The 15,186-nt window shown below is 36.9% G+C and overlaps 1 protein-coding gene across 1 annotated transcript; it reads right to left on the bottom strand.

The window, feature by feature from the left end:
• Positions 1 to 3,419: 3,419 nt before the first annotated feature.
• Positions 3,420 to 10,374, bottom strand: LOC126783519 (vacuolar protein sorting-associated protein 36). Its single transcript, XM_050509001.1, has 10 exons — positions 10,341 to 10,374; positions 8,971 to 9,075; positions 7,499 to 8,232; positions 7,190 to 7,390; positions 6,588 to 6,681; positions 6,417 to 6,474; positions 6,070 to 6,139; positions 4,704 to 4,839; positions 4,506 to 4,590; positions 3,420 to 3,813 (listed from the first exon to the last, which is right to left on the bottom strand). Exons 3-10 carry the CDS (start codon positions 8,126 to 8,128, stop codon positions 3,756 to 3,758), a joined length of 1,332 nt encoding a protein of 443 aa, XP_050364958.1. The 5' UTR covers positions 8,129 to 8,232; positions 8,971 to 9,075; positions 10,341 to 10,374; the 3' UTR covers positions 3,420 to 3,755.
• Between the last annotated feature and the right edge of the window lie 4,812 nt (positions 10,375 to 15,186).

The raw sequence follows: 15,186 nt of genomic DNA, 5'->3' as shown, positions 1-15,186 counted from the left end.
ATCAAGCCGATCAGATTAAGAGGACTACTTTATGCTAGAACATCATAAAGCCGCGAGCACACACACACATATATATTAGATTGGGGTTCTCAGGATCAGCTGATGCTAGTGTCAAGCTACTGTCTATACTTTCTGATGACTCTGCTCATAGATACTTACTTCTATCAGCTCTCTAGGTCTCTTGAGCAAACTCTAGTAGTCGACCTGGGTGTATTATAACAAATATATTTTTTAACTTGTATATAAATTAAATACTGTGGTGAATTTAAGACTAGATCAAAAAGGAATAATCATGCCACAAACTTTTGAACATATATATAGCACACTCAACTTTAAATCTAAACTTCTCTGAATGTCCAACATCAATATTGTTTATTATAACATGTTGAATAAGAAATCACTTACAAAGAACAAAGTGCTATATAAGTTGTATTAATTTGTTGTATTATCATACTGAAAGTCCCTTATATGTAATGAAGTGCTTTTAATTGTTTGACAGGAGATTCAAGATTCAAAGAGAGAGTACATTAGAGAGAGAGACCTGCGGCAGGTGCACCAACAACAGATTGTTTGGTGTTCCTTGTGTTCAATACTAGCCTCATCTGGGATGAGATGCATAAATATCTGAGAGGGCCAATTCTATGCAACTCAAGTAAACCTTTGCAGCCTTCCAACCCCCTGAATCAATGTCAAGAACAACATCAACGTTCACTGGGGGTTGTTGTATTTTAAGCATTAATCACGACCAGAAAACCCCATGAGAACATAAACGTATTTTTCTTCTTGATCATCATTTATAAATCTTTTCGAAGTTCGTCTGGTATTCTGGAAAGGATGAAGGTCCACACTACTATGTGGAGTCTAAGTATATAATGCAGGGTATGAATGTCCCCACCAAACTAAAGAATCTTTCTCCTATGACTAACTAGCATCTAACTCAAAGTAGATTAAGACGCTACAAGCAGTCAGCTTCTGTTCATGTAATGACCGGATCTAAACATTAAATTAACTAACTGACTCAGAGACCAAAAATATCTTCGGTTGATGCAACAGAAGAAATTGTTTTCCCTTAAATATCATTTTTTTTATAGGACAGATCAGTCGAGTCATTCAAATTTAGCTTCGATCAAACTTCCTGTCTTTATAAACCATACATTAAAACTATCTTAATCTCTAAGCCAGCCATCAATTTTTAAAGTCTGTTAATTTGTTTAGCGTATATAGGATATGTATCTTCCAACTACCTCGCAAAGAATCCAAATTGTTGTTGATAAAGACTGGCAAATCATATACTTGGTTTTTGTTCATAGTTGCCAGTAGAAAGAGCAGTTGAGATGTCATCTGAACCAAAACTCACTCAATCAGTTGACTGACCAGAGTAACAGATAGACATTCTTGGCTCAAACTAGATCAGATGACATCTGAAGCTAGTTCCGATTGAAATGCTGGATTTACACATGAATGATTTAAAATAGTAGAAGAAAAATTGAAACAAACCTGGGAGAATGAATGGAAAGAAGACGAGAATACATGCGGTGATCGATGGAGCTTTGCTGACTCTGGATCGAATGAAACCGGCAATCGTCCCAGACTCCCAGTTCAGAAGGCATTGTTCTTGATGGCCGGAATCAAGAACAATGTCGATGTGGAGTCGCTGAGCGAGAAGCTTCCCGACCTAAACCCTCTCAAGTCCTCTACCGAAGAGATATCCACATCGGAAAACGGAGCATCGTCGACGGCTGTGGTCTGCAACAAGGCTCTGCGTCCTATTCGGGTTCCGATTACGCTGGCTGTGACGCCTCCCTAGGCTAAGTTTCTGGCCCGGAGGAAGCTTATCAAGACCGGTACTTGTTTTGTGTTTTCATTTTGTTATACATATATATATGCTTTGACTTTCCTTATCATTTTCGGCATAATGTCTGTTGTGATACGAGTGAAATTAGTAATGAACACTTGTGTGGTTCGTTTTTCAGAGTTTGGACGCATGGTGATTGGTTTGACATGTTTTCAGTGTGTTTTGAACACTGTCTGGCTTGACTTGGGTTTTAACTTGTTGAATGCCAACAAACATATACCAAGAATCAAAGTTTTTTGTTCTGTTTCTGTTTCTTGTGTATGCAAGCGAGCGTGGATGGGTTTATGAATGTTGGGTAACTGTTGTTGTTTGATTAGAGAAGCAGATGGGGTTAGCGTCTCATAGTTGCATGTTCTGTACCAGCTAGTGCTGATTTCAGATCATGGTCTTTAGACGATTTGAACATCAAATTGAATGGGAAAACAAGTGATGAAAGCATGGTGGTATAGAGGACAGTCCGATTTCGCTCGTGTCGGAAATGTTGTTTTATAGTAGTAGGCATCCATTCATCTTCAAATCGTGTATGATCATGCACTGTCAGACAGCCCTTTGCGGATCAATCAAAAATAGGAATCAAGGTATCCATCCCCCAGATACCCTATGTTTTCTGACATCAAAATTCCACATTCACATGATTGTAGTGTGGAAGATGCAATTGCCACAGTAACATTTTAGTTGGTTTAAGGAACTGGAAGTTCTTGTTGGACAGTCCAATTCTCCTCCAATAAAGCCTCTGCTCGTTTTAGACATTCCAATGAGTGCAGCATTAGCTTGCTGAAAGGTTTTGTTTGTCAGTCTTGCTTGCCGCTTACTTATGTCTTCCTGAATACCTTTTTTTTTTAATCAATTCTGGTTTGATATTAAGAGAGCGAATGAATGACTTGGAATTTTTCATGTGCATATCAGGTGAAGGAGAAATGAAACCGGTGGTTTGGACGTTGTGACATTGTCAAGTGGAATCCTTAGAATTTCAATCCAAACAGAATGAGGAATATCAAATTTCTGAAATTTAATTAAATTCCTTCTTGTTTTCCTCTATCCAAACACAACATAAGCGTTTCTAGAGAACAATGCAGGTAAATTTGTTCCAAGGGGTCCTCTAGGGCATAGATGGTTTGTTTCATTTCGAATCCTCTTAAAGAACTAAGCAGATTGAATTAGTCTACTGTATTAACTGGGCACATTTTTTTGATCAGTTTCTTCGAAATAGTTCCATTAAGCTGTCTTTCGAAAATCATGGAGGTATGTTTCTCCAAACAATTTCATGTTTGGAGACCCCAATCGTAACAAGAAGCTCATGGAGGTATTTATTCGTGTGCGGGAAGGATGTTAGAAACACAAGGGTGGTAGCAAAGAGGCACTCACGACATGAATTTGAGGCAAGCAATACGGGAAAAGTTGATCCACTTAACTGTTTTATCCTGAACAAGTATTAGTGGTTATCTATAAATAATGATATCATGTATTATTAGCTAGTAAGGTAGCCTGGTCCAGTCTCAAATTAGTCAATATTATGTTAAGCAACATACCTCATCCATCACCAACTGTTCCGGCCAAATGGAAGTAGAAACCGCCCTTCCGGAGCCAATTGCTTTTATAAATATTTGCACTATTATTCGAGCATAAGAGTGGTGAGGGCTTGGTTAAGACACTTGCCCTCATTTCTACTCAAAAGTACAAGTCAAAAGCAAATACAAGAGAAGTATCATTAGCTCCCAAAATATCACCCAACAATGGGTGCGGTGCGAGCAAGAGGTTTGATGCATATTTCTGCAAGTTCAAGTTTACCACGAAGATGTACATTGGAATATCATAAACTCCTCCGTGTTCATCAATTTGTCTAACCTTGGATGTGGTTAAAATGAGGAAGTAAACAGGGAGATAGTGCACAAATTGTCTCTCATCCGAAAGCAGATGCCACCCTTATCCATGTGTCATAGACTCCATAATCTTTTACTCTGTCAAAACTCCAAACACAACAAATTACAATTACAAGAATACAGGCAAGTAAAACGTAGAAAAACAATATACATGTGATGTAGCGCGGTTATTGTTTTCAGATTTTCCTAACAATTGATGATTTTCACGGAGCAACAGTCGAGATATTTGAAACTAGAAAGTAGAGGGATTTCGAGGAGTGAAAGAAATAATAGGAATGAGTATGTCATATAGACCAGCTCCCACAAGGTGTGCATGGAAGTGAAGCCAGGACCCATGAACATGTTCGATGACTATTTATCCCCAATTCTCAAGGGATAAAGAATCAATCTATTGAGATATTAACATAAACAAAATTAAGATCAAAAAATAAAAACACTATCAAGTTTCATGAATATTTTTTCACTTGTAAAACAAAACCACAGAAACAAGTCCTGGGAGTTCAACATTAAAAAAGAGGAAATCTATATCCATACTGAATATACTTGCAGCCTAAATAAATACATACAAGATTTACCCTTTTTTAGTCTCCTGTAAATATTGGCTCCAACCTAATAAGTTACTCTACGGTTCATCTATGAGTGGTAATAATGAATTTGCATAATGTGCTTAGATTGTTTTAGATCAATTAAATTGAGTCATGCTAAGAAATAGTAACACCAGAGAGAAGTAAAATGAAGCTGTCAAGATAAAGAACAGGTCTTTTACTTACAAGTAAACATTGTTTGGATCGATTTCTGGAAACAGGTTGACATAAAAGCGAAAACCATCTGGGCTAATATCCCTGCATAGAAGACCTGCAAATAATACCCAATATTAATCTGAACCTCAACTACAACATGAGTTCCGTTTTTTATAAGAACCTGGTTTTATTGCACTTTAGTGAAGAGAAAGTTGTCCAACAATTGACCTTTGCTTTCAGCAGTTAAAAGATGCTCCTTGGCCATGCCTGGCGCAATACCTAGTGTGATTGCAGCATCACTCGCACTTATCCCAGTTCGAAGAGCATCGGGCATTGTTGCAAGGGTCTTGATTCTAGCAAATATCTGAACTTGACAGAGGTAGTATATTAAACCTATTTTGTTGAAGCCACTTGAAATGGTATTGAATGTGCTAAAATGATCAAAGATGCAAAGCCAGCATCGAACGGAAAATTTTACATATTTCCAATATCTTCTTTCAGTTTAACATACAAAAAATGGCTATAAAAGGTATATTAAAACCCAAATCAAGAGGTTGTAGTAGATAAATTTTGTTGCAATGCTTCATGCAACACAGTTTGGATAAAAGAAAATCGACGATCCTGAGAACATATAGCAACCATAGCTTCTTAACTCAACATAAGCACAGTCCACTTTAAACATCATTACTATGTTACCATAACGTGATTGAACAAGATGAGGAGCAGCTTATTGTATAATAAAGAAACTCCTCCACTATGTTAAACCACATCTTGTAAGACAATGGCATCAGGTAGTCCTAACCCTTCTGTTTTGAATTTTAACTATTCTGAAGACTGTACAACCAAATATATACTCATGTATACAATAATATATGTATATAAACATATTATGTGAACTTATCTGACAAGCAACATTTACTGTGTACAATTACACACATTCACTAATTAAGCCCCAAATGCCTGGTCCTCTTTTTTAGAACTAAGCGAACCAAGTTCTAGCCTGATTGATTTAACCAAGTGGACTTTGGAACTGATCTCAAGCTGGAGCTCAAGCTTGTACATTTAACCATGTCTACCACAAGCTAGAAAAAACTCAACTCGATTTTAAACTTCAACATGCTTACAGACTTACAGTACTAACTGCAAGCCATGAAACTACAAACAATAGTAACTTTATACAGTATATTATTAACATTGGTTACATGTAAAGTTTAGTGAGCCTTTGACTTGCCTCGGTGGGAATAAAAGATTTGCCTTGAAATTGTTTCTGAAGAATGAATGCGAAACAGACGTATCGTATGGGTGCAATGTATTCATGTGATTCAGACAAATGTATTTGATAGAAGTAACCTCTAGCAACATTATAACCAAATATTAGCACCATATCTCTCCTATCTAGCATTGCCATGAACCTATCAGGTTTATAAAGCTCGGTTCCTAACAAATTAATGAGTCTCTCACTGTATCATGTAAGAGTCGTCATGAACTCATGATATACACACCATAATTTCAACGAAATGAGAAATTGAGAGTTTTGTCATAATAATTGTAAGATTCAAACAATAAGAAACAGAATATAAAACTATAAAATTACCTCTTCATCACTGTGGGACTTATTCTGTATTACCATCACCCCACTATCAAACTTCCGAAGCATTACTGGGCTGCAAAACAGAACAAGATAATATTATTAGACCCCCACAAAAGTTCCAGCATACAATTCAACTCTGGGGAGGGGGATAAACAATGATTTGCAGGGATGATCCTTAAATAGGAATGTAATTCGTGATGGTACTGATAACTGTACTTAATTGTGTGGTTGTCAGAAAAAGGGAAGTGTGCCAAAAATCTTTTTTGCACTAGTCCTCGCTACATCTAGCCTGATTATCCTTAGATATGTTCATGGACTTAATTAAACAACATAAAGGGTGGCCTACTTACACATCAAACTTCTCCCACAGAAAACATGCTTGAAGCAAATCCTCTGGTGAAATCAATTCTGCATAAAGTGAGATACTACATGATATGTTACCCTTCAAAAATTCCGGCAAGAACCCAAAACTCAACAAAATAATTCTAACGTAAATAAAGCGGAGGACTAGAAATGACAACCTGTTCCTCGAGCTCGATTGAAAAGACAATAAATATCGATGAGATTCATCATTCCTCCAGCTCTCTCAAGAGGAAGCCTGACAAAATCTGCCAACTAATTATCACAAAAAATAAAACAGGATAAGTTTCATTTCTTAATGTGACGTTTCCAATTGCAAAAAAAAAAAAAGGAGAGACGTTTCCAATTGGGACTTGAAAATTATGATCCAGTGTGCAGATTAAAGGCTCCAGAATTCGGTTGTGAATCTGTGGTCAATATAGAAGATCTGCTTCTCTTCTATCAAGAAAAAAAGTTGAAGCTCTCCTTTCAAGAAATATAAACTTAACTGCACTGAAGTTAAAAGTTTAAATGGTGAATCATAATGCCATAATGTAATAATAAAAAATTTCATATAGCGTGTAACATTATAAGTCTAAGGATGATATAATCCTCTCTTCAGTGACAGATATTCAAGTAATGAATCTGGCAAATACTGGTGTAAAAACTATGAAGACAATTTGCTCAGACTCAAACTCCATAGTTTCCTTGCTTCAATCACATTTTACAGTGATAAAAAAAATTAACAAAGTTTCATATGATTTGAAAATTGAAAGATAACAACCTGACGTGACAATTGTTGGTGGTAAAGAGCACCAGCAGACTCTTTAGTGACTGGCGATATAATACCAACACTCAGCATCCAGTCTTGCATTTCTTGTTTGGAACCCAATTCCTCGTCCTCTGCTGCAGTAGGTTTAGTCGAGCCGGATAGAAGCTTCTGCCTCATTTTCTCTGCTAGCATCACCATCTCTTTAGCTTTACTCTGTAATATTAATATGTCTGCAAATTAGAATCAAGCATAAACATACATAATAGTACGGGGTCTAAAATAACTATATTATTTCAGCAAGCAAAGAAAGAGGAGCAGCACCATGAGAGCATTCAGGTCCTGGAAAGCATCCTGCAAGCTCTTATCAGTAGTCTCCCACATCTCCTGCTCCTTCCTTAGTATTCCAGACACCCCGACCATCCTCACCGTTCCTTCCTTGGTGTACAACCCCGATGAAGTCGACCCAGAACCCGACTCAGAACCCGAAGTGACCTCCACATTCCCAGTCTCCCAGGCTCTTCCCCGCCAGTTATCCCAAAACTTGGTCAAAAACACGTCTAAATCAGCACCCTTCCCCCTCACAACCAATGTAACAACGACAGACCTACCACCCAACCCTGAACTTAAAACACGTCCGTCAGGTGATACTGAAAGCTGGAATCGGACTCTGGGGGAGGCAAACATAGACTTGATGGACTTTTTGGCAGAGAATATGTGGGTGATGGAGGCAAGTGGGATGGCTGAAGGGGCTCCTTGGGAAGAGGAATCGGGGAGCCACAGGAGGCGGTGGGTCGTGAGGGTGAGGATCCCTGATTTGAGGTTAGGGAAGTTGAGGAGGTCTTCACATTCCAGGTCTACAGCAGAGAGGAGCGAACATTCAATCTCTGACGAGAGGAGGACTGGGCGTCCACTACTTGTTAGCTCCACCACTTCCAGGCAATTCCCGGTCATTGCTGATGTAAATGGAAACGATTAATTTGCCGGTGATCTTACAGGAGCTAGTGTTCCAAAATCCTTCCCAGTAGAGATTCCAGCTTAGACACTAAATACTCCATCTGCAAGGCACACCATATACCATGTCCAGTGTGACAATCAGACTTCCATATAGTACACCTAAGTAAGTCACAATCCTCACCATTAGGGAAACCCAAACATCAAATAATGCATAAGTGCATAACTTGTCACAACCCAACACTGAATTATGACTTATGTGCGTAATCAGTCCAATATTTTTTTTGGGTACAAGAAGATCAAGTCTGGAAAATTTCAAAGGAAATGAACTCGATAATAATTGGAAATCAGTCTAATGCTTTTTTTTTTTTGGCAAAGAGAAAAGGCATTCTTAGCTCAAGAGTAATAAATTTCCATAAGCTTAGAAAACTGAAATGACAGTGAAGTTTAAGTACAAATGCATTGGTACGAAAGTAATAGAACAACTACTATGATTATAGTTGTATGTAGGATGAGCCAAAGAACTTGTTCTGAGAAAACAAAACGCTGAAACCTTAGAATTTTGGCATAGCTCGTAGGTGGCTCAGTAATCGGAAAATTGAAGAGAAAAGGCATCCTAAAATCAGCATACTGAAAGAACAATTGCCATTTTGTTTTCAGTTAGCATCGATGGACCTTAGACAATAAAATTTGAGAAAGAGGATGCTTTATACAGAACCACAGAAAACAAGCATTTAAAATGACAAGCCAAACACTCTATGACTACCAGAATCTGAACAAAATTCACACTAGACACCTACAAAATAATAACCATATAGAGAGCTGCTAGTGACTTTAACTACCTTATTCTCTGACGTATGTTGCCATTTTAATTCTGCTGATGCACATAAACAATCGTTACACTTGAACTGAAGCCTGCATGATCTCCACAAGAGAACCCCGATGGCCTGCAATTTTTCATTAAAAAGACAAGAGATCAACTTCACTGTATATCTAAATAAAATAAGTATATGAATAAATCTTAACAAACATAACATATGCTCAGCAATATAAAAAGAAAAACGTGAACAAATTCAGAAAAAAATACCAATAAAACTCGGAAAATACTGAACTGGAATAACAAAGATATAACAAAACTTTATGGAAGGAAAAAATAAAATGTGTCATCACCACTAATATGTTTGATTATAACTTTATCATGCTTCATTTTCATTCTGAATAAAAGATGCTTTGGATCTATAAACTTAGTCTGATCCATTTTTATAAAAAAAACTTAGTCTAAGATGACATTTTATTGCTCTTCAGAAAGATTTCTGTAACACTAATCACAGAAAATCTCCAACCGTTGTGAATGGTAATAAGTTATCCATTATGTTAATAGCTTTGTAAAATCTCCAAGCAATACTGCATATATAGGGCCTTCATTTATAGCAGCTTCCATTGCAGTCTGCTACTTTTCAGAATGCACACTGCATTTTGCTTGCTGATAATTTACAGGATCATCTCCCTCTCCTTGAAAGTAAAGCACATTATGATTCAGATTGCTAATTCTAACCTTCTGAGTATCGTAAGGGCTGTGCTTGAAGGAGGCTGGTCTGGCAGTTGTAACTGAGGTGGGAGTTCAACATTTGGTTGAGGAGCTTATGGAATAATTGGTAAAAAGAACTGAATCTAGTTGCACTAGCAGGCCAAGGTCGAGCTTCTTGAAGTACCTTATACTTGTTATATACTTCAATGAGAAAATCATTAAAATCGTGGTGGAGATGACCAGTGACTATTCCAACATCAAACTTTTTCACTACGGATCAAATGGTTGAGCTTCTGCTTTGTACCCCCAAACATGTATATTCATTAAATTCGATTTGTCTCCCTCTTCACAACTCAATCTATGGCTTTAGTACAAGCTCTATCTGGATACAATATATGTGCCCACTTGAATGGCTCACCCCATAAAACTTTGGCTGACCATTTCTAACTAAAGTTGATTAATTTCCCTGATACACCAGTTGAATTCTAAGGTGGGTCCAATGTTTTCTTCAACTAAGATGCCAGAGGTCGCTCACATAATCACATCCCTTCCTGGGTTTTCAATGTTTACTAAACAGAAGCATCTCTATGATATTGAATCGACTCAACAAGTTTCTCATCGTTTTTATAAAAGCTGAAACCAAAACTAGAAAGCGATCATGAATTTGGGTTCATGGGTGCGTACCTTAAGCAAACCAACAGCCTCCCTCAATTTTGAGCTAAGAAGCACGAAAGCTTGCCGGCAGTCGCGCTTCAGAAGCGGAAGCGGCCGGAAGCGCGATTCCGAGAAAAAGGTGGTTTGGAAGCGATATGGAAGCGCGAGCTTCCAAATTAGAAGCGTCAAATAGGCCGGAAGGAAGCGTGGGCAATTTTGTAATATTGATTAAAACCTAATTTCTCTCTTACCTCCCTCCAGCCTCCCCGTCTCTTAGGCTGTTATGACCATCGAAAGCAACTTCACCAGTACTATTTCTGAATTCTAATAGTTATGATCGAGTCTATCGGAAGAGTGCTGCTGCTAGCTTTTACATGGATGAACGCTGAGGAGTGAAGATGGAAGCAACTGAGTTGGCCAATCCCACCACTATCCCCATCTTCACTTGGCCCCTCTTCGGAATAGGTCGCCTCGCATTACACTGACGCGAAAAGTCACCGGCGTTCATCATCCTCCCCGACGCGGCAGTGGTTGTGGAACTCTCCATCTCTAGTATGTAAGGAAACAAGTCTCTGCCTTTTCGCTCTTATTCAAGGAAACAAGAACTAAAACACCAAGAAGGGTAAAAAAGGTATTTCGATTCTGAGAGAGAGAGAGAGAGAGAGAGAGAGAGAGAGAGAGAGAGAGAGAGAGAGAGAGGTGAGTACCGTTCCATTCTATAAAGAATAAAGGAGTTAAAAGACCGGACGGAGCTTACAACTAGAATATATGTTCTAAATATCTCAATATATCCTTAATTTTAAAAAAAAATGATACGATATTTTTATATCTTTTCAAGTTATTGCTGATAAGATAGATCTGATGCATATATAGTAAAGAAAACTTCTTCTGCGTTAACGTTAATTTCATGGTTAACATACAATATATCGGGGATTTTTTTATTTTATTTCAAAGAAAAATGTCATCAGTTTACTTTTACGAAAAATAAAAAATGATTAAATCTAAAATTGAGATGTGATGCATCTCAAATCAATGAATCTTCTTTGAACGTAAAAACTTTATATTCATATCCAAAGTGATTTTGAACACCGATATCTTAATTAAGGAAGCCAAAAACATTATCAGGTGAAACCTCCAACTTGATATGTGAAGCCAAACCACTGCGTATCTACCTCAAATCCAACAAATCCTTATCTAGACACTTATTTTTATTATTTGAAACCATTTAATATTTTTATTTGGTACTTTGTTTGAGTAAAATTCATAAATTTAATTAAAATTAGAAAAAACGATAAATCCAATATAATCCGATATATCCCCAATATATTTTACCCATTCACCTATACAATCGCGATAAGCGATATTTAGATCATTGCTTAGGACATGATTTAGCACTAACTTCAAACTCATACTTGGCAAAACATGAAGTTAAAACTTCAAGGGCTATAATCTCATTAGTATCATGCCAACTCATTTCGTGTCTCGCTGAAACTTTATATCGTAGTAACACAAAATTAGCAGGTTAGGTATATACCCTAACATTTATGGAATCAAGTAGTCATGAGACAATTGTTACTTGTTAGACAATAATTGGACATGATGCAATCGTAATACAGAATACGTGAATTATGCAAAGTACTAATGTTAGTTCAACATGGATAACTTAATGCAGACAATCCTAGTTTGATATTGAATCAGTGTATAGTTTCAATATGGTAAGTGAACCTATTTGATATCTATGAGAAGATGCAAAGCGTAATCAGTACCTAATTAGGATTCTATGCCTTAAGGAATCCTTTATGGAAGGAACTTTAGGCTCTTGGATCCTATATAAAATATATGGTATTGTCCCTGTTATTCACCATCGTAATCAAGCGTAAGTTCTACCCATATCAGAAACTTTAGGTGATGAACTAATAGAAGGCAAAGTCTTGTACTTGTTTCAGGTTAAGCAATTCAATGGAGCCAATTAGAGGTGATGATGGTAAGTTCGTGATCTTGATCATACTGGTCTTGATTCAGAGTACAGTATGTGTATAGTGTGAATGTCAAGCATGTTTTAAATAACATATGGCATCAGGGCTCTTTAGACATTCACAAAATTGGTTTTGCTTGATTAAAATTGTTTAAGTTTTCAAAATGATCAAAAAATTTCTCGGTTTTATCAAGGTCATGTTCTTGACGACCAGATTGTTGGCGATGATCCGACTCGTACCTGACCCGAAGTGAAAGTATTTAAAACACAGATGTATCCGTTGGTTTTACAATGGTCTCCATTGAAAAAGCAGTTGGGATGTGAACGATTAGAGAGCCTCGAGATGCTCTGCGTCTCTAAAGGAATTCAAATCTAGCAACAATTAGGGCTGAGCACAGGATGGGACGGGAAGAGACTCATCCCACAGGATGGGCTGGGCACAGGAGGAGGGTGTTTAAGAATGTATCACATGCGGAATCAATCCCGCTTGGGATCGGGACGAACCTAATCCCACCATCCCATAACTTTAAAATACCTAATTTCTCAATTCTCACATACAATTATCATTCAATTACTCAACTATGAATTAACAACATTGACTTTGTAAACTGAAGCAATCCATCACAAACTCCTAAAACAATCCATCTAAACTTAAATAGTCACAAAACAAACATCAAATAGAAGTTGTTCCAAAGCTTTGGATGGAGCCTAATCATTACACAGTCACTAATTATCTAAAGTCTAACTTCGATTACAAAAAAGAAAATATAAACAATTCTGGTTTTCAACTCTAAACATCACTTAAACTTCCCTTTCAACCTTAAACATCGCTTACATTTGCAGCTGATACAGACTTCCCCTTTCTTTTTGTTCTTGGAGTTGGAGGTGGACAATTGTTCCTACTTAAAGCAGTGTCTTCATGATCTGCAAAAATGATAATGAGTCAAAGAGTAAGTCTAATGCCAAAATGAACTGAAATCAGCCAACAAGTATAAAGTATAAACACTTCTCAAAATGTATACCTAGCTCAACACCTTAAAAAAACTCAGTGTTTATCATTGTCAGTATATCAACCTCTACTTCAACATTTGCAATATCATCACCTAACATGCATGCAAATCAATCTCTCCATTATTTTAGGAGTTAATGAGCTCCTAAAAAGTCAATTACTTTGCCCGCTATTAAAAAACATGACTCTGAGGCCACTATTGAGGTCTCAATGGCAAGATCATCCCTTGTTATTGGGCTAAAAGTGGATACCTGCAGTTATTAATCTTCTACCAACTCAGAATGTTAAAGTGATCTTTTTCATCATTTAGATCCAATGCAGCAACCAAGTATTGATCAACTTCATGAGTTGCGACTGCCTCTTCCTTTTCTTGAACAATCTTCTTCCGATTACTAAGTCGATGGTCCCGATGGCTTGTGCCAGAGCTTCTTCTACTTGTGATAGTACTACATGAAGAATTAATAGACTACGGCCTTGACATACACATTTGATGAAGCGTTTTTACGGCCATCAATAAAACTCTGTAGAAGATAGTATAGTGTAAACAATGGTATCGTTATTGGCCGGGGATTAAGGGTACACCTGCATAATAGAGCGTTATAGAAACTACTATTATTTACAAATATATATTATCTACAAGTATTATATACAATTACATACAAGTTGTTTTTAAGGGATTTGAGATCATGTTTGTATCAAGAACATAAAGAAATAAAAAACATATCTACTATATATACAATTATATACACTTGATCATCTCCCCTGCACGACAAGAGATCACAAAGTCATGTAATTGAATTACTTCCAATCATGTAGCTTTAAATCATGCAAGTTGAATACGAGAATTGAATTAGAAGTATATTCCGTAGACCGTAGCGGCTATATACCACATATAGTATTCTATGATATCCTAAGTGAGTAGCTCTAACCCTAGGAAATTTCATGTAATATGTCATGTTAATACGTAGCGCATCCATTCAACATATAACACGAATCATTAAGATCAAAGAAAGAATTCAGACATGCAAATCAATTATCTGTAACGGCTTAACAAGTTTACATGCAACTTAAGATCAAAGTCGAAACCCACATCAATGAACCTCAACCTTTACCACTTGCTTAACCTAAGCTTTTCTTAACGGCATGGCATAAGTTCATGGCTATACTAACATGTGGAAATTAGTGTTTAATATAGCTCGTACCACAAGTTTTCAACACATTAAGCATAACATGATTTAAAGTGACACAATCCTCATCAACAATTCAAGAACATAAATTTATAAAATCTGTAAGTTAATAAAACAACCATGTTCTCAAAATCAAAGATAAACCAAACCCTAAAATCCATAACATACTAATGAAATACAAAGGTATGAAACGTAAAGATAACAATTGAGTCATGTTTTACACTTTTAATTCTCCAAAGTAGCTCCGGAAGAACACCAAGGTAGAGCAAGGCTCAAGGATGATGCACAGTAGATGCTAGGGTTAGGAGAAGTATTTTGCGTAGAGAACAGATTCGGCGAGAATAGGCAGTATGTATCCAAGGGAGAGAGATCCCTAACCCTAAAGAAAATTCCTTTATATAGGGAAAACCCTAATAAGTTAAACTAATTTTGGGCCTTATTTGAGATGATTATAATATGATCCATAGGCTTGAAATAACTCATTTTTCTGTCCTTAGTAAATTAATTTTGGACCTTCGTGCCTGCATCTTCGTGCCTGCATCTTCGTGCCTGCATCTTCTCTTCATTCTCGGACAGTTTGACCTTTACTTAGTAAATTAAGCATAACTTCCTCCAGAAAATTGATATTGTTACGATTCTAGCGGTTTTAGAAACTAGACTCATAGAGATTTCAATCGATATATTATTCATAATTTTCCTCCTTGT

This window comes from Argentina anserina, chromosome 2 (genome assembly GCF_933775445.1).
Source record: "Argentina anserina chromosome 2, drPotAnse1.1, whole genome shotgun sequence".
Classification (NCBI taxonomy): domain Eukaryota; kingdom Viridiplantae; phylum Streptophyta; class Magnoliopsida; order Rosales; family Rosaceae; genus Argentina; species Argentina anserina.
Note: the sequence above shows the minus strand (reverse complement) of the source record. Positions and strands in the feature narration are given on the sequence as shown.